The sequence below is a fragment of the Hylobates moloch genome, unplaced genomic scaffold, assembly GCF_009828535.3.
Source record: "Hylobates moloch isolate HMO894 unplaced genomic scaffold, HMol_V3 SCAFFOLD_1, whole genome shotgun sequence".
NCBI lineage: Eukaryota > Metazoa > Chordata > Mammalia > Primates > Hylobatidae > Hylobates > Hylobates moloch.
In genome coordinates this window covers 125,200,835-125,221,352 of record NW_026652276.1, presented here as the reverse complement: position 1 = coordinate 125,221,352, position 20,518 = coordinate 125,200,835, and the positions used below count along the sequence as shown (strand labels likewise).

The following is a 20,518-nucleotide window of genomic DNA, read 5'->3' as shown; positions in this document are numbered from 1 at the left end:
TGTTAACATTTTAGCGTACGTACCTTCAGTTTTGTTTCTATATTTAAAACAATTATACTGCATTTTGTATTCCACTCATTCACATGATAGTAAATGTAAGCATGTTGTGAAGTAGTATTTATAATTTTTTTTTTTTTGAGACAGTCTTGCTCTGTCGCCCAGGCTGGAGTACTGTGGCACAATCATGGCTCACTGCAGCCTCAACCTTCTAGGTTCAAGTGATCCTCCCTCCTCAGCTTCCTGGGTAGCTGGGACTACATGCCACCATGCCAGCCGGTTGTTTATTTTTTGTAGAGACAGTGTCTCACTATGTTGCCCAGGCTGGTCTCATAATCCTGGGCTTAAGGGATCCTCTTGCCTCTGCCTCCTAAAGTGGTGGGATTACAACGTGAGACACCATGCCCAGTCCTATAACTAATTTTTAACATTAGCTTTCCACAAGTACCTGACTAGTAACTTATCTAGTCATTACCTGTAGTAGGTAAAAGTATGGACTTGGGTGTCAGACAGACCTGGGTTAGAGAATGTGAGGTCACTTATAGTGGGACCTTGGGCAAGGCACTTAATCATTCCTAGCCTCCCAGTCCTACATGTTTACAGAGTTGTTTTGAGAATTAAATGCTATGAAATGTGTTTAGCACATGCTTGCTGTATACCAAGCACTCAATATGAGTTAGCTGCTGTTATTGTTCAAAATTCTTCACTAAGTATTTGCTGTTATGAACTTTGTATTAGTCTGTTTTGTGTTGCTATAAGGGAATATCTGAGGCTGGATAATTAATAAAGAAAAGAGGTTTATTTGGCTCTCAGTTCTGCAGGCTGTACAAGAAGCATGGTGCCAGCATCTGCTTCTGGTGAGGCCTCAGGAAGCTTGCAATCATGGCAGAAAGCAAAGGAGAAGCAGGCGTGGCACCTGGGAGCAAGAGAGATGCCAGCTCTTTTAAACACCCAGATCTCGCATGAACTAATAGAGTGAGCACTCACTTATTATTGTGGGGGGACCACCAAGCCATTCGTGAGGAATCCACCACCATGACCCAGACACCTCCCACCAGGCCCCACCTCCAACACTGGCGATCACATTTCAGCATGAGATTTGGGGGGGGGGGGGGGGGGCGGAATATCCAAACCAGATCAACCATCATTGTACAATGAGCCTTTTCCTTAATTCACATTACTGGGTTTGATTGCCAGAGGTGGAATTACAGGATCTCTGAGAGTATGACTCTTTTTTTTTTTTTAAATAAATAGCTATCCAAAAGAGAGATAATTTTGATGAGTTATTCTCTGAAAGGGGTCATCTGTCATCCTAGGACTTTGAAGCAGGTGAATGACATGCTGAGATCTGTGTTCTAAAAAGATCTTTCTGGCGGCAGTGTGGCCTGAAGTGGGACAGAGGGAGACTAGAGGCTGTTGTGAAGGTTCGGCAGAGGCTTTGTCCAGATTAATGACCATGGAATGGATGCTAGGCCAGAGCAGTGCCTGGACCACATTGCAGAAGTGGAATTGACAGGACTTGAGGAGAGGATGTGGTGAAAGTGAAACAAGGAGGTGTACAAAATGGGTCACTTAGTGGATGGTGGTGTCATTGTCTAGGATGGGGAATCAGAAGTTTTGAAGGCAGGGAGGAGGATAGGAGAGATGAAGGAGTAAAGGTTTGAGCCTACATATTCAAATGTGTAGGCTGATAAGATTTATAAAAGGGAGGGTTTGGAAAAACAAGTTTGGACTTTGAGCATGAAATGTCAACTATAGATCCAAGGTAATTGAAATCATAAGGCCAGGGAGAACTTTTCCTTGATAAGAATCAAGGACAGGCTGGGTGCAGTGGCTCATGCCTATATCCCACCACTCTGGGAGGCCAAGGCGGGTGGATTGCTTGAGTCCAGGAGTTGGAGACCAACTGGGCAACACAGCAAAATTCCATCTCTACTAAAAATAAAAAAATGGCCGGGCAAAGTGGCTCATGCCTGTAATCACAGCACTTTGGGAGGCCAAGGCGGGTGTATCATTTAAGGTTAGGAGTTTGAGACCAGCCTGGCCAATGTACTGAAACCTCTTCTGTAATAAAAATACAAAAAAAATTAGCTGGGCATGGTGGTGCATGCCTGTAATCCCATCTACTTGGGAAGCTGAGGCAGGAGAATTGCTTGAACCCAGGAGTGGAGGTTGCAGTGAGCTGAGATTGAGCCACTGCACTCCAGCCTGGGTGACAGAGCAAGACTCCATCTAAAAAAAAAAATAAAAAATAAAAAAAAAATAGCTGAGCATGGTGACACACACCTGTAATCCCAGCTACTCAGGAGGCTAAGGTGGGAGAATCACCTGAGCCCAGGAGGTCAAGGCTGCAGTGAGCCTCACCACTGCACTCCAGCCTGGGCAACCAGAGTGAGACCCTGTCTTAAAACAAAAACAAAACAAGAATCAAGGTCAGGGCTGGCTTCGTGTGTGTGTGACGCATTCACTCTCACAGGGCCGCAGGCTTGGATGGGCTCTGCCTTTGGTTTTATGCTCTGCTGTCACCGTCAGGAAATTCTTAATAATTATTGAACTTGAGACCCTACGTTTTCACATTCACAAGGCCCTGCAAATTATGTAGCAAGTCCTGGGGAAAAACAACAGAACTGTAGGAAATACAACTTTAAAAGTGTGTCAAGCCTGCAGTGGTGAGATGGCACCATTGGGCCACCACTAGTTAGGATGTCTTGGTACAAGTGACAGAGGCTGAGCTGCCCTTGTGCATGGAATTGGAGGTCCCTGTGGCAGAACTTTGGGAGCAACTCAGTCCCCCTCTCCTGGTCTGTTCCTGTGTCACTCTGGGCTGAATGGCTCTGGGACACACAGCCTGCTGGACATCTGGGAGGAATAGAGACAATTGCTTCCAGAAGAACTGATGAGAATGTTCTCAGAAAGCCCAGCAGATCTTTTTTTCCCTTTGCCTTGTTATGAATTATGTCTCATGCTCATTCCGAAACCAGTGAGTGGCATGGAGTCTGGTTACTCTTAGACCTGGAGCTGACGTGAGTTGACCAGAACTGAACAGGAGTCCTTCAGAAAGGAGGAAGGCGGATGGGTGCTGAGCAGGTAGCCAGCAGTATGCGAGCCTGAGCCAGGTGTGTGGTGTCTACTAGCTGCCCCCTTAGTTTCCAATCCACAGCCCTTTCTAACCAACTTCAACCCTTTAAAAAAATGTTTTCAAATGAATGTTTCAAATTGAATGTTCTGAATTGAATGTTTTTAGATGCACTTTTTAGTTAGTTAGTTAGTTAGTTAGTTAGCTTTTTGAGACAGGGTCTTGCTCTGTTACCTAGGCTGGAGTGCAGTGGCTCAATCATAGCTCACTGCAACCTTGACCTCCTGGGCTCAAGCAGTCCTCCCACTTAGCTTTCCCAGTAGCTGGGATTACAGGTGCCTGCCACCACATCTGGCTAATTTAAAAATTTTTGTAGAGAGTGGATTTCACCATGTTGCCCAGGCTGGTCTCAAACTCCTAGGCTCATGTAATCCTCCCACCTCAGCCTCCCAAAGTGCTGGGATTACAGGTGTGAGCCACTGTTCTCAACCAGGACAGGGTTATATGTGGCAGCATTTCAATTTTTCAATGTTGTTTTTTTTTCTCTTTGATATGTGTATTAGTCCATTCTTGCATTGCTATTAGGAAATACCTGGCCAGGTGCAGTGGCTCATGTCTGTAATCCCAGCATTTTGGGAGGCTGAGGCGGCAGATCATCTGAGGTCAGGTCCTGGTCAACATGGTGAAACCCCATATCCACTAAAAATACCAAAATTAGCCGGGTGTGGTGGCAGGCGCCTGTAATCCTGGCTACTTGGGAGGCTGAGGCAGGAGACTTGCTTGAACCCGGGAGGCAGAGGTTGCAGTGAGCTGAGAGCATGCCACTGCACTCCAGCCTGGGTGATAGAGTGAGACTCTGTCTCAAAAGAAAAAAAAAGAAAAAAAGAAATACCTGAAGGCTGGATGAGGTGGCTCATGCCTGTAATCCTAGCACTTTGGGAGGCTAAGGCAGGTGGATGGCCTGAGCTCAGGAGTTCAAGACCAGCCTGGGCAACATGGCAAAACCCCAGCTCTACCAAAAATAGAAAAAATTAGACAGGCATGGTTGGTGGCATGTGCCTATGGTCCCAGCTACTCAGGTGGCTGAGGTGGAAAGATCGCTTGAGCCTGGGAGGTGGAGGTTGCAGTGAGCCAATATCGTGCCACTGCACTCCAACCTGGGTGCCAGAGTAAGACCCTATCTTAAAAAACAAACAAACAAAACAAAACAAAACAAAAAACCTGAGATGAGGTAATTTAGGAAGAAAGTTTTAATTGGCTCACAGTTCCACAGGCTGTACAAGAAGCATGGCACTAGTGTCTGCTCTGCTTCAGAGGAGGGGAACCTCACACTCACTGTGGAAGGCAAACGGGGCGGCAGAGCAGACATGTCACATGGCCAGAACAGGAGCAAGAGAGAGAACAAGGGGAAGTGCTCCACGCTTTTATTTATTTATTTATTTTTGAGACAAGGTCTCACTCTGTCACCCAGGCTGGAGTGCAGTGGTGCAATTTCTGCTCACTGCAGCCTCCGTCTCCCTGGTTCAACTGATTCTCATGTGTCAGCCTCTGGAGTAGTGTGTGCCACCACACCTGGCTACTTTTTTTTGTATTTTTAGTAGAGACGGGGTTTTGCCATGTTGCCAGGCTGGTCTTGAACTCCTGAGCTCAAGCGATCCACCCACTTGGGCCTCCCAAAGTGCTGGGATTACAGGCATGAGCCACTGTGCCCGGCCATGACACACTTTTTTTTTTTTTTTTTTTTTTGAGACGGAGTCTTGCTCTGTTGCCCGGGCTGGAGTGCAATGGCACGACCTCAGCTCACTGCAAGCTCTGCCTCCCAGGTTCACACCACTCTCCAGCCTCAACCTCCCCAAGTAGCTGGAACTACAGGTACCTGCCACCACACCCGGCTAATTTTTTGTATTTTTAGTAGAGACGGGGTTTCACCATGTTAGCCAGGATAGTCTTGATCTCTTGACCTCGTGATCCAGCTGCCTCGGCCTCCCAAAGTGCTGGGATTACAGGCACAAAGTGAGCCACTGTGCCCGGCCCGTGACACACTTTGAGACAACCAGATCTTGTGAGAAGAGGAGAATACCAAGTGGATGGTACTAAACCAATCACTTCCCACCAGGCCCCACCCTCAACATTGGAGATTACAATTTGACAAGAGTTTTGGGTGGGAACACAGATCCAAACTATATCAATACATATTGAACACATATATTTTGCGATAGATGTGCTTTAAAGAAAATTTGGAAAGCACCTGGCTGAGCAGGGTGGCTCACGCCTGTGATCTCAGCACTTTGGGAGGCTGAGGCGGATGGATCACTTGAGGCCAGGAGTTTGAGACAAGCCTGGCCAACATGGCAAAACCCTGTCTCTCCTAAATATACAAACATTAGCCGGGCATAGTAGTAGGTGCCTGTAATCCCAGCTACTCGGGAGGCTGAGGCATAAGAATTGCTTGAACCCAGGAGATGGAGGTTGCAGTGAACCAAGATGGCGCCACTGCACTCCAGCCTGGGTGACAGAGCGAAATCCTGTCTCAAAAAAGTAATAAAAAGAAAAAAAAGAGAATTAAAGAAAATTTGGAAAATACCCCCAAAATTCAGTTTTTAAAAAACTCGTCTCTAGTCATCTAAAGTGGGTCACTTTTTCTTGCTGGAATGTGTGCCATCCACTTCCCCTCCTGGGGAGCAACAAATGTTAAAGTAGTCTTCTAGAAATATAAGTGTGTGTGTGTGTGTGTGTGTGTGTGTGTGTGTGTGTATGTGTGTGTATATATATGTGTATATATATATGTGTGTGTATATATATGTGTGTATATATATGTGTGTATATATATATATATATATATATATATATTCTACCCATTCATGTAATTGTAGTTAACATTTTTGTGGATTTCTTTTCAGTGCCTTTGATGTGTATATGTTTCAAATTGTTGTCGTCATGTAGTGCATCAAATTTTATACTCTGCTTTTTTCTTGCCCTTTTCCTCTAATGTTGTATCATGACATTTTCTCCTGCTATTCTGTAGTCTTTAAAACCTAATTTTCAGTGGCTGCATAATACTTGGTTTAGTTTCTCAAAAAAAAGTTTAGTTAACTTCTGATTATAAAGGTAGTAATTGCTGTTTAAAGAAACTTGGGGCTGGGCGTGGTGGCTCATGCCTGTAATCCCAGCACTTTGGGAGGCTGAGGCAGGAGGATCGCTTGAGGTCAGGAGTTCGAGACCAGCCTGGCCAACATGGTGAAACTCATCTCTACTACAAATACAAAAATTAGCTGGGCATGGTGGTGTGTTCCTGTAATCAATCCCAGCTACTCTAGAGGGTGAGGCATCAGAATTGCTTGAACCCAGTAGGCAGAGGTTGCAGTGAGCCAAGATGGTGCCAGTGTACTCCAGCCTGGGCAATAGAGTGAGACCCTGTCTCTAAAAATAAAAATAAAAAATAAAGAGAACTTGGAAGTAAGATAATACCATATTCATCTACTTCAAATGAATATTTTTTCAAATGTTCACATCTCTGAAATTGGGATGCTTCTTACGATAGCTGTCAGCCAGTTTACCTTCACTTAGTTGCCACTATCTGTATGAGTAAACTGGATCATGGCAGTTCGTTATGAGGTAAGTGCATTGCTGGTACTATATTTGTTGGGTTTAATTGTTTTAAAAATATTTTCAAAAAGATAGTGTGATTTAGCACTGAAAAGAAAAGCTTTTGTGAACACAGGCACAGAAACAGGACAATGAAGAGTAAATTTCATAATAGTGGAGCAAATATTTGTTGTTGGAGGAAGGACTGGAATTTCCTAATTCCATGTCAAGCAACCAAATTCTTCATAGCCCCAGAAAGGAAGGTACCACCTACCCTCAAGTTGGTGAGGCTGGGTCTTTTTTATTTTTTTTGCTGGAATACGTGCAAATAGATTGTGTATCATGGGCCTTTGCAGAATAAGTATTAATGGCTTGAAAGAAAACTCCAGAAATAGTAATAGAGGACTCTAAGAACTGCCATATTACCATTGTTTTGGAAGACACAGAGGATGATATTGTGTAGACATCAGTGACTCAGTGTTGGGCTCTGAATGGGAAGAAACTTTAGGAATACCTGAACAAACCAGTTTGTTTATTTCACTTGTTTTTCCTTTTTTTTTTTTTTTTGTATGCATGAATGATACTTAACAAGAAACACACAAAGCTATGTTTCAGCCTAAAATAATTCTTTTGATAAAAGTAATTTTAGTTTTTTAATTTTTTGAAACAGAGTCTCACTCTGTCACACAGGCGCAATCTCGGCTCACTGCAACCTCTACCTCCCAGGCTAAAGCAATTCTTTTTTTTTTTTTTCCCACAAGAAGAAAAAGTACATTTTATTTAATGACCAAGTACACACACATTCACACACACACCTATGTACATATAACTAAAAAAATTTTTTTCTCATCACGTGGGATGCACTGTGAAATATTCTACATTCTTTCATTTAAAGAAAAATGCTGGTCACGTTTTAGTAAAAATCTTTCACAAATCACTAATATGTTACAACGCATAAATGCTCTAGAGCATTAACAATGCTAAGCTATAATTTTAGGGAAATATATAGTGATGCTCCTTCTTAGAATTAGCCCATGTGGTATTTTAGGTACTCAACTCAGAGAAAAAAAAAATGTAACATAGCCTTGTTACCATGTATCCAGCCTGGACATGGTACATGCTTTCACTGAGCTTAAATCACCTACCTTCCTAGGCCCAAGATCTGAGGGAATGACTTGCAACTATGTAGCAGGACCGTTTGTCCGTATTATACATTTTATATGTCTTTTTATGTGCATTGTTTCATTTGCTCCTCACAACAACCCTGTGAGATAGGGAGGGGAAAATATCAGCTACACTTTATAGATAATGAAGTTAAGGTTCAGAGAGGTTAAGTGACTTTCTCAGTTACCTAGTACCAGGCAGAGACAGAATAAGAACTATTAACTTTTAGGTTGGGGGCCCTTTTCTCTAAACCACATAGCTTCGGAGAGTGTAATCTAACCCAAAATATTTTTACTGCTTCATCCTCATTTTCTATTGTTAATTCAGCTTTTTACAGAGTACCATAAAAGACCTAATTCTAAATTCATCATGCTAAATTTATGCTTCTCTATCAATGTAAACTTATGGCCACAGAATACATATTTTTTTTTTTTGGAAAGCACTGTCACTTTGGCTCTAAAGGAACATAAGCAATATAAAAAGTCCCAGAGGCCAAGGAAATTGAAGAGAAGTCAGAAGAAGAGATGTAAAATGGAATGTATTAATGGATTTTAGTCCCTTTAACCTTGTACTTTCGTGAGAGGGTTCAATGGAGAGCTTTAATGCAGATGAGACTTGAAGCTTTTGAAGAAGATCTAAGTCTTAATGAGGTTATTCAAACTCAGATCTTGAATGCATAATGATGATAGGCCATGGTCTTCAAAAACGTGGTACTTGATGCTCTCCCACAGTGCTAGGACTGGAATGCCACAATACATATTGATTCATGTTTTTGTCCATTAATGGTCTGTGGGTTTCTTTAAATGAATTCCATTTTAGAGTCCATAGATACCAGTGTTCTGCAAAACTGTTGGGGATTGGAGGCTCCCAAAAGACCCCAGATGCTCTGCCCTGCCCATGGCATCACCCTCTAAAGCGGGTCTTATGCCTCAGCCTCCTGAATAGCTGGTTGTAGGCACGTGCCACCAAGCCCAGCTAAGTTTTGTATTTGTAGTAGAGACAGGGTTTCACCATGTTGGCCAAGCTGGTCTCGAACTCCTGACCTCAAGCAATCTGCCTACCTCGGCCTCCCAAAGTGCTGGGATTACAGGCGTGAACCACTGTACACAGCCTGATAAAAGTAATTTTTAAATACAATTAAAGTTTATGTGCGAAGAAAGCATTTGTGTTAGTTTATTTGCCAGCATGTTTTTTTTTTCCTAATTGTATGTAAAGTAAAATTGTGTCTTACAAAGTATGGAGTCTTGGAGGTGACGAAACACAGTAAAGGAATAATTGATTGTGTACCATGGTTTGCTTAACTCTTCTCTACTATTATTCAATACTTTAACTTACTTTCTCTTTTTCAGAACTTCTCACTTTTATCATTGTTACTTGTAATAGTAATTACTATATAAACTTAACCTACTTAATCCTTTCCACTTAATAAAATATTTATATATTTAATGATTTGGTAATAAATTCCCATGGTTCAAAAGGTGCACAGGATATACAGGGAAAAGTCTCCCAACCAAGACTGTCCCTAGCCATCCAATTCCCCTCCTGGAGGGGCAACCAGTGTCGAAGTATTCTTCTAGAAATATATATATATTCTACTTATTCCTCTCCCTTTTTATAATACTAATTGTGGCATTCTCTATACCACTATTGTCTTGATATTTACTGGGTGCTCTTGCTTACATTATATACATTAAAAACTTACATGCAAAATTTGTAGCCACACAATAGTGCCGGCAAGTTGGCAGGCAAGCATGGTTACAACTTAACAGATAATTACACTGAGGCCCAAAGAGGTGAAAGTGATTTCCTCAGTGACGGAGCTCGGACTCAGACCTGAGTATTCTAACCCTGAGGTGAGCACAGGAATTCGATGTGTGAGTGGACTAGTTTCTTTCAAGTCACACCATTATTCCTTGAAATGCCAGTTAGCATTCGAAACTCCTGGGTGCTGGTTGGAGCCTATCAATAGGGATCCACACGTGGCCTTTCAGGGATCATTAAGTGCTGGTGTAACTGTTCATCACACCTCTAAAGGGGGAACATGGATTCTGCATATAGGCAGTGCAAAAGCATAGAGGTGTGGGAAAACCTTGGGAGGTGGAGGGGAATTGGTCTGTACTGCTGGCTTTTCCTGCCCCTGGCTGTTCATATAACCTCTTCAGGATTTGCCTTAGCAGTTCTGTCATAGAGCTAATTTATCCATGCAGTATTGCAACGAATATAAAAAATTCCCCTGCACAGTGATAGTGGAGGTGCTCTCTGAGGGGCACATAGCAGAGAGGTAAGCAAAAAGGAACTGTTCCACAGAGATTTCTGTAGCTCTTGCATTTCTGAGCCTGTCCTCGGTCCCCTTGTATGACCTCAGTTGTTCCCCAAGTTAAGTTCTCTTTTGGCCACTCCTAATGCTGCTTCCTGAGTGCTTCCCAAGTATAATTCATTTTACTTATGAGGAAATGGGTTCAGATATATTAGATACTAATCGAGAATTGGCCAGTGGTATACTGGTAGATGTTTAAAGATCAACCCTCGGGGAGAAAACATGGCCCTGATTTGTAGCATTTGCTGGCTTCTGTGATGTTAATACTTCCATCTTGGCTGATTAAATTTGAAGTGAAGGGGATAAATGCAGGATGGCCAGAGAGGTGGTTACTGAAATGATCAGCATGTCAGAGACATATGGTGAAATCAGGAGAGTTTGTGTAGATAGGACAGTGTTTGGCTTAGTTCAGGGTTGGTGTCCCATAAAGGGAATCTAGTTGTGGTATAATCCCTGATCCCCACTGGTGCAGTGTTAGACTTTGGCTCACATGCCAAAGTCTCCACATTCAGAGCCCTAGGACTTGCCACATAACCAGTGGTGACTAGGGTGATTGGAATGGTGGTTGGGGAGGTAGAGAGATTAGCACTTCCTTGGTGCTGCTTCTGTGCATTAATTCATTAGCCTAGCAGTAAAACCTGGCACCTATCCTTCTCCCAGAACTCTCTCCTGGGCTGCTTTTCTTCCATATCCTTAGCACCTGGGGGCCTGGGGATGTCCTCTACCTGAGGAGGTAGGAAGCTAGGCTTGGGGATAAGGCAGAGCTACATGTGGCTGACTTCTTGCCCTGCCCTCTTCCAGCTCTGTACCTTGAGTAGGTAACTTCATCACTTTACAATCAATTTCCTAATGTATAAAATGGAAATGATCATACCTACTTCTCTGGTATCTTTATAGCAGGGAGTAGAGTCCTATGACCCACCGTATCTCTAACCCCCTCCTGAGGCCTAGGAGCCTTCTCCCACCAGGAGAATTCCTTCCAGCTACCAAGATTGGTGTGTAGAGGCAGCATCCCCAGCATACAGCAGCTCTGACCCACTCTCTCATGTTCTAGGAATTAACCGACTTGCAGAGGGATCCTCCTGCCCAGTGTTCTGCGGGACCTGTGGGTGATGACTGTAAGTATTTTGGGGGGCTTCATGTTGTAGGAGCATTGTAATTAAGACCCCCAAATTTAGGCCAGGTGCGGTGGCTCATGCCTGTAATCCCAGCACTTTGGGAAGCCAAGGTGGTGGATCACCTGAGGTCAGGAGTTCAAAACTAGCTGGCTAACATGGCGAAACCCCCGTCTCTACTAAAAGTACAAAAATTAGCCGGGCATGCTGGCACGTGCCTGTAATCCCAGCTACTTGGGAGGCTGAGGCAGGAGAATCTCTTGAACCCAGGAGGCAGAGCTTGCAGTGAGCCACTGCACTCCAGCCTGGGCAACGGACTCCGTCTAAAAAACAAACAAACAAACAAAACCAAACAACCAAATTATCAGCCAAGCAGTATTTAAGAAAACCAATCAGTTATTTTCCCTTCATTTGCTCGTGAATGATTTTTTCATTTGAGGTCTAGGCCATGAGTTCACAGCAGCTTGGCTGGTCAGCTTATACTCAAAGTAGAACCTGCATTGCCTCTCATGTCCCATAGACACTGCTTCCCTCTTCTGGCGCATGAGAAAGCCAGCTTGGCCTGAGGAGTCACATCAGCTGCTGGAAAGTGCCCTTGGCCAAGTCAAACTTGGGTGCTGGTGTAAATATTGTTGGAGTTGGTCTAGAGGACCTGGTGCTGCTGCAGCTCCTGGGAGCAGAGCAGGGCAGCGGAGGAGGAGGGGCAGGGCAGGGTAGGGCAGTGGCCACTTGCCTCTGCCAAGGGGAAGGGCAATCCCTATTATTTTCTCCCACTTCCACTCTTCCCTGGCGGAGACTGAAGAAGCAGCTCTGGGCAGCTTCTCGGGAGAGAGAGGGAGAAGCAGCACTGCCTGTTCCAGGCCTCTGCCGTCCCTCACAGGTGCTGGCCGAGGCTGAGCTGCCCAGCACTAGGGTTTCCAGGTCTGTCCTCTGCCCACCCACCTTGCCTCCACTCTGTGGGCTTCTTGGGCTCTGGGACACCAATCCTTCCCTGTGAGGCTTCAGTAACTGCAGCCCTAGGAAAATAGGTGGGGAGGGGAGATACTATGTGTTCAAGGAGAGTGGTGTCAGAGGTACATATACCAAAGAATCAAAAACAGACTGAGACAGAATGTGTATGCCAATGTTCACAGCACCATTATTCATGATTTTCAGAAGCTGGTAACAACCCAAGTGCCCATCAGTGGACAATAGATAAACAAAATATGGTTCTGATACACATTACAACATGAAAACATCCTAAGTGAAATAAGCCAGAAAGAAAAGAATGAATGTATGATTCCACTTACATGAAATATCTAGACTAGGCAAATTCATAGAGACAGACAGTATATGAGAGATTACCTGAGGCTGATTGTGGTGGTGGGGGGAATGGGAGAAATATTGTTTCATGGATACAGAATTTGTTGGGGGTGATGGAAAGCTTTAGAAATGGATGGGGGGGATGGTTCTACAGCATTGTGAAGGCATTTAATGCCACAGAATTGTACACTTAAAAGTTGTTTAACATGTTCTCACTCATAGGTGGGAATTGAACAATGAGAACTCATGGACACAGGAAGGGGAACATCACACACCGGGGACTGTTGTGGGGTGAGGGGAGGGGGGAGGGACAGCATTAGGAGATAAACCTAATGCTAAATGACGAGTTAGTGGGTGCAGCAAAACAACATGGCACATGGATACATATGTAACAAACCTGCATGTTGTGCACATGTACCCTAAAACCTAAAGTATAATAAAAAAAAGTTGTTTAAATTGCATATTTTATTATATATTTTTAACTACAATAAAAAAAGAAATTTCACAAAGCTGGAAAAAAGGAGGGCATGGCATCATATGTGTGCCTGCATGTCCTGGGAGGGGACTGAGTTTAGAGGAGCTAGCGGTAGGTAGATGGAGCCACTGAAAATGGAGGACTCTAAAGGCTTTATGTGGGAGTTTAAATCTCATTTTTGGAGCAGAGCAGAAATGTTTCCCAGCTGCCTATGCAGAGTGTAAGAAACAAGAACGACTCTGCTCCACTGTCTCCTGGTACCTGCTCATCACTCTGCTCCCCACTAATCAGTGTTTACCTCATGTTGTCCTCACAAGTACCCCAGGTCTCCATAGCATGCTTCCCCTCTTACCTGTCACTTAAGATAATATCAGATTAAACTGGGGTCGCTGTAAGCTTGAACTAGTTCTTGTTTAGCCTTACCTGTCTAGAGGCAGCTCCTTGATGCTCAGCTCAGCTCAAATTTACCTTGCACCAGAGCCCAGTGCTAAGAGAGGCTAGCATCAAGGCCAGCCACCACAGTCAGACCTCAGTGGATGAGGTTCAGACAGCATTGGAAGCTAGCCTTTTGGGCCATTTCACACCCACCTCATGGGCTCACAGCCATTTCCAGCATCCCTCACGTATAGCCTTTCTCGTCCTCTTGCTTTTGGGACCTTCTCTTCTGACTCTGCCCTCAAGCCCTGCTTAGTGTCCCAGCAGCCCTCAGGATTAAAGTGAACAAGACCAGATGATTCTAACCTTCCATTCTGAAATATATTATCAAAAACACTTTTATTTAATAAAGAATTCCATTCACGTTAATATTAGGCAAAGATTTTAGGCAAAGATATGTCTACTTTCAACTAATGATTAGCATGAATTGGAATAAAAACAGTCAAAAGCAAAAAAAAGTGATATTTTCATTAACTCAGGCAGCCTTATTACAGGTAAAGGTGTTCTTTTCAGCACCATTTCTTTGAAATATTGAAAAGGGCTCAAGGGCCACCTTGACTACTTTTGAACACCTCTAGGGGCTTGGGAAACTTCTGCTTTAGTCCCTGCACTTGTGCTCCCACCCCAAACCTTGGTGCTTTCCTGGGCCTCCTGTTGGGTAGAGCCTGTGGGGTACTTAAACAGGTGACAGGAAACCCAGGACAGGACCAGGTCTGAAACTTTGGGCTAATTCCATATCCACTATGAATCCATATGAGACAGAATTCTCTTGATAATAACAAGCCCTTCAGATGATCCCAGCAATCCACTCCTGTGGGTGAGTAGGCATTTTCCACCAAGGCCCTAGAGTCAATATCCCTGGGACCATTAGTATGACTTGGGAGCCTTGAATGTGAGTGTTTGGGCCACACTAGGCTAGCCTTGCTGATACACAGGAGCTGTTCTGGGAATGGGTAGAGCAGTGAAAGTCACCTGAGACGCTGGAGAGGGCATAGGGTGTGATGTGCAGCAGGAGGGGGCTCTAAACTCTCGCCAAATGGTGGCGACCTGGAAGGGATGCATGAGAGGGGCTCATTGTGACCTTGTTACTGAGTGCCTAGAGCACAGGACACTGCCCAGAGGTTGGGCAGGAGAGGACTCAGATGGAGGCAGCACCCATGAGGCTCCAGGGCCATGGGCAGTTGGCTCCTGAAAGAGACTTTGAAGAGGGCTTCACAATGAATCAGGAGAAGAACCAAGGAATAGAAGGGTTTATAAAGAGCAATAAGGAAAATGGCTGAAGCCTAGCCAAGGCTTAATTCTGTGCAAAAAACTGACTGAATTGTAGTTACTGGCATTTGTGTAGTAAAGAATTTAATCTTGGCTAAGCACAGTGTCTCATGCCTGTAATCCCAGCACTTTGGGAGGCTGAGGCTAGCAGATTTCTTGAGCCCAGCCTGGGCAACATGGTGAAACCCCATCTCTACCAAACAATAACAACAAAAAGAATTTAATCTTGTCCCCAAAACATCTGGCCTTCATCCTTAACACGTAGGGAGCAATCTCTAAGATATCATACCTGATAGGAATGTCTTTGTTTGGCTGGAAGCTTTGATGCTCACAAACAATGTGATTTAGGGTGAGGAATGGCCACACCAAGTAGACCAGCCATGTGATTTAAGGTGAGAGCCTAGCCCGGGCAACATAGCAAGACCCCATCTCTACAAAAATGAAAAAATAAAAGTAAAAAGTTATCCAGATGTGGTGGCACATACCTGTTGTCCCAGCTCCTTGGAAGGTTGAGGCAGAAGGATAGCTTGAGCCCAGGAGTTTGAGACTGAAGTGAGCTATAATCTTGCCACTGCCCACCAGCCTGGGTGGCAGAGTGAGACCATCTCAAAAAACTAAAAAATAAAATAAGGTGAGAGCTTAGATCATGCCTGGAGGAACTGGAGACTGGAGCCTGAGATCAGCCCTATGGGCATTCAAATCAGTCAGTCATGCTCTCAGGGTGGAGCTCCAATAAGAATTCTGAATAAGGAGGCTCCGATGAGCATCCCTGATCAGGTGCTCTGTGTGTGTTGCCATACAGCAATGCCAGGAGAGTAACACATCCTGACTCCACGGAGAGAGAAGAATGGAAGCTCTACGTTTGGACCCTCTTGATGTTAACCTATGCTGTTTCCCTGTGATAACCGGCAATCTTGAGCACAACCGCTTTCAGTGAGCTCTGGGAGTCCTAGGCAGTTATCGCATCTTGGGTGATTTGGGGAACCCCAGTCTTGCAGTTGGTGTCAGAAGTGAGTGCATCCCGTGTGGACAGTGCCCTGTAATTTAGCAGTGCGTTTTCAGTAGAATAGACATGTTTCTTGGGGGGTCTCTTACATGCCCATCTCTCTTTTGTTTTGTAGTGTTCCACTGGCAGGCCACCATCATGGGCCCGGTAGGTAGTAGCTGCTGAGCGCACCACTCCAGTTTTGCTTCTTGCACTTTGGGCTTAGCACATGCACTGATCTCTTTCTGTGTCTCATCCTTCCAGAATGACAGTCCTTACCAAGGAGGTGTTTTCTTCCTGACCATCCACTTTCCTACGGATTACCCGTTCAAGCCCCCAAAGGTGAGGTCCCCCTCACAACTCCCCTGATGTTTGGATGAAAGACAGCATGTGACAAGGGGCCCTTCAAGTCAGGTATAGGTAAAAAAGAGCTGTACATGGGGCTTCTCTGAGGGCCCACCGCTCCATCCTGTGGTGACAGTTTCCCAGGACTTTAATTACTGGATTTGGGGAATTAGCACCTGTTGTGGTCAAGGGTCAGTGGGGTGAGCTGGTGCTGGCCTTACTGAGGCCACAGTTTGAATGCTTCTCCTTGTGACTGTAGCTGAGTCTGGTCATGTCTCCAGGCTCTGGCTCCCTTCTCTGCAGTCCCTTAGACTTAGGACAGGGGTTCTCAGCCGGAGTGATTTTGCTACTGCCCCAGGGACATTTGGGCAACATCTTAGGATATTTTGGGTTATCAAAACTGTGGTGAGGGGGTACTGCTGGTATCTAGTGGGCAAAGGCCAGGGTATTCCAGGGATTCCTTACAGTGCATAGGACAGCCTCCCTTCCCATGACAGAGAATGATCAGCCACAAGTGTCAATAGTGCCAAGGTGGACACACCCTGGTTTAGGACTGGTGAGTCACACCTTCACTTTCCTTTATTAAGTTAAAAGAATAGCAAGCCTCCTTTGCCCTTCATGCACACACCATCCCATCAGTGGAGCTTTAGAGAGCAATGCCACCAAAGCGAAGGAGAAGCCCAGGGAGCTGCCTCGACCACCCTGCCCTAGCATGTCTTGTGCACTGCAGGTCATCTCACTCCCTGGACCCTTGGACCTCATACTCCTTCTCACCTGGGCTCTGCATGGGTGGCCGAGCCTGCCCTGAGGCTCACAGTCCTGTGGAGGAGACAGGGCATTTAGCACGTGAGCCACTCAGCACTGGGAAGTAGCACAAGCAGTGGTTGGCAGCAGGAGCCAGGATGGTGGAGAGATCACACTGAGAAGGGGGAACTGCAGGAGCTCAGCAAGGGAGTGGACAGGTCCCCAGGGAACTGCCCCAAGGGAGTGAGCATGTGAGGAGTTGGGAAGGAGGCCAGAGGGGTACGGATGGCCCCAGGAGTAGGGTCTGCATGCCGTTGTGGGGATCACCACACTGACACAATCACTCTGCTGCCTTGTGGAGAAGAGGCTGGGTTCAAGTGATTCTTCTGCTTCAACCTCCTAAGTAGCTGGGACTACAGGAACTAGCCGCCAAACGTGGCTAATTTTTGTGTTATTTCTAGTAGAGACAGGGTTTCACAATGTTGGCCAAGCTGGTCTTGAACTCCTGGCCTTAGGTGATCCACCCACCTCCGCCTCCCAAAGTGCTGGGATTCCAAGTGTGAGCCACCACGCTTGGCCAGATTGTGCATTTTGTCAAGACTTACTCGAAAGTCCTGCATCTGCATCAGACACCTTAGCTGAGGGGTTGTGATGTGGCTGTGTCTTACTACCTTGACTTGGCCTTGATGGCTCAATTTGAGTCAGAGGCTTAGCTGCTGTTTTGCATGTTGTTTATCTGAGTCAGTGTGAAGAAGCCCCTTCTGTGCTCACCAGCTGCAGCTCTGTCCAGACATCGCCACCGGAGGCTACCTGGTGCCTGAGCATTTTAAATCTTGGTTAAATATGTTTAGGATCCCAGAGACCTTTTAAGCTTTTGGCAGAGGAGTGGGGTGTGCTGAGCAGGGCAATGATAGATGCTAAAATAGCTTCACCACGTTGGAGTACAACTGCTGTTCAAGGGAGTTTGGTTGAAAAATCATAAGCATGCTTCATGGTGCTGTGATCCACCCCTTCTCCCTTCCCCTCTGGAGAGACTGTGGCAGAGTCTTATCAAGTAGTAATTTTCTAGCTTATCTCTTTCATTACCGGGTGAGCAGCTGAGGATTTTCCTTAAACAGATACCAATGTAGTCCTGAATGTTGGGCGTTTTCAGGATACCTAATTGCCCAAGGACAAAGGAGAAACAGTGATTATTATTATTTTTTAAATTATTATTATTTTTTTTTGAGACACGGTTTTGCTCTTGTCACCCAGGATGAAGTGCAGTGGCACAATCTCAGCTCACTGCAACCTCCGCCACTCAGGTTCAAGCGATTCTCCTGCCGCAGGCTCCTAAGTAGCTGAGATTACAGGCACCTGCCACCACGCCAGCTAATTTTCTGTATTTTTAGTAAAGATGGGGTTTTGCCATGTTGGGCAGGCTGGTCTCGAACTCCTGACCTCAGGTGATCTGCCCGCCGCAGCCTCTCAAAGTGCTGGGATTACAGGTGTGAGCCACCACGCCCAGCCAACAGTGGTTATTATTAAAAAACTAAGAAGTAAGCTCTGTGGGTGAGTTGGGATTATTTTAACAAGGAGAGATGTGAGCTGAAAGGTGACAGTGGCACTCTATGAGAGAAGAAAGTGCTTCTGTCTTTTAAAAATCTCCTTCCACAGGGGAACAGGAGCAACTGGATTTATGTTTTGGCACAAATTTTCTGACAATAGGAGGAATCTGGCAAGATTGCATCATCTTTATTGGAGCTATTGAGGCAGATACTTAAGTCTGAGATGATTTTGAAGTTTGACCCTTCCTGGGAAAAATTATATGGTAATAGATGTTCAAGCTCACATGCACACAACTCTCTTCTCATATTCAAAAGTAAGTTTAAAACAACTATTAAAATCTATATCAAACATGCAAAAAATTGTAGATAATGATATAAAGGATGTTTGTGCATCCTCCATCTAGCCTAAGAAATACCAGTGAGTTCTCAGAGCTAGCAGAAGAGGCAAAATCCTTTTTTTTTTTTTTGAGACAGAATCTCGCTCTGTCACCCAGGCTGGAGTGCAGTGGCGTGATCTCGGCTCACTGCAACCTCTGCCTCCCGGATTCAAGCAATTCTCCTGCCTCAGCCTCCCAAGTAGCTGGGATTACAGGCATGTGCCACCATGCCCAGCTAATGTTTTTGTATTTTTAGTAGAGACGAGGTTTCACCATATTGGCCAGGCTGGTCTCGAACTCCTGACCTTGTGATCCACCCACCTCAGCCTCCCAAAGTGCTGGGATTACAGGCATGACCACCGCGCCCGGCTGGCAAAATCCTATGTTCCTTTGCCCCAGCCCCTGCGTTGGGGTCACTGCTCACCTAGAGGGAGTGTAGGTGAGGCAGATTCTTAGGCTCCTATAGCAGTGGAAGCTGCACCTGACTCAGAGCACCTTGCACATCACAGAGAGCGGACTCTTCATGGGTCCCACAACATCCCTGGGAGAAGTACCATGTACCTACTTACAGTGAAGGCTCTGAGGTCCAAGGTCATTTGAAGAAGTAATGTGTGGCTGTGGTTTAATAAAGAAAAAAAAAAAAGTCCAATGTAGGAGAGTATACAGTAGAAAATAGGATCTTCTTTAAACTTTGTCTCTCTAGCCACGCCTGGCCCCCCCACCTTTTTTTTCCACAAGGTACTGAGTCCTATTTGTCTTTTCATTTCTCTTCCAAGAGTAATCTCAACCTGGATAAGCACTTGTTTGTGCTTCCTTGTTTCTCCCATGAATGGAACAGACCTTTCCATAAATCTGCATCTTGCTTTTCCCATAGCAATGTATCTTGGAAATTGTTCCATATGATCACATTCATGTTTTAAAAATTCACCTCATTCTTTTTAAACAGGTGTAATATTCTGTTGCTTATATATAACATTAATTTAACCAGTAATCAATCTGAAGACATTTAGGTTTCACATCTTTTTTTTTTTTTTTTTTTTTTTTTTTTTTTTTTTTTGAGACGGAGTCTTGCTCTGTCACCCAGGCTGGAGTGCAGTGGCGCGATCTCGGCTCACTGCAAGCTCCGCCTCCTGGGTTCACGCCATTCTCCTGCCTCAGCCTCTCCAAGTAGCTGGGACTACAGGTGCCCGCCACCACGCCCGGCTAATTTTTTGTATTTTTAGTAGAGACAGGGTTTCACCGTGGTCTCGATCTCCTGACCTCGTGATCCGCCCGCCTCGGCCTCCCGAAGTGCTGGGATTACAAGCGTGAGCCACCGCGCCCGGCCTAGGTTTCACATCTTTTGTTACAGTGGGTATCCTTACATATTTGAAGTGCACAAGGGTATTTTAGGGCTAAATTCTGAGAAGGGGGGTCTTACAAAGGGTGAAATAGAAAGGTGAGGAGGGTTTGTGGCCTGGCAGAGGGTCCACGGCCTGAGCTTTTCTTTTTCTTTTTTTTTTTATTATTATACTTTAAGTTCTAGGGTACATGTGCACAATGTGCAGGTTTGTTATGTAGGTATACATGTGCCATGTTGGTTTGCTGCACCCATCAACTCATCATTTACATTACGTATTTCTCCTAATGCTATCCCTGCCTCAGCCCCCCACCCCCCGACAGGCCCTGGTGTGTGATGTTCCCCACCCTGTGTCCCTGTGTTCTCATTGTTCAATTACAACCTATGAGTGAGAACATGCAGTGTTTGGTTTTCTTTCTTTTTTTTTTTTTTTTTTTGAGATGGAG

At 45.1% G+C, this 20,518-nt stretch overlaps 1 protein-coding gene across 6 annotated transcripts in view; it reads left to right on the top strand.

The window, feature by feature from the left end:
• Positions 1–20,518, top strand: part of UBE2D4 (ubiquitin conjugating enzyme E2 D4 (putative)) — a 31,891-nt gene that overhangs the window by 739 nt on the left and 10,634 nt on the right. For 5 of the 6 annotated variants that reach the window (XM_032758236.2, XM_032758238.2, XM_032758237.2 and 2 more), the window contains exons 2-4: positions 11,194–11,257; positions 15,857–15,888; positions 15,985–16,062. In XM_032758236.2, the coding sequence (XP_032614127.1) occupies positions 11,194–11,257; positions 15,857–15,888; positions 15,985–16,062 (174 nt within the window). The remainder of the gene's footprint in view (positions 1–11,193; positions 11,258–15,856; positions 15,889–15,984; positions 16,063–20,518) is intronic. The other variant, XM_058445402.1, reaches the window with a different exon arrangement.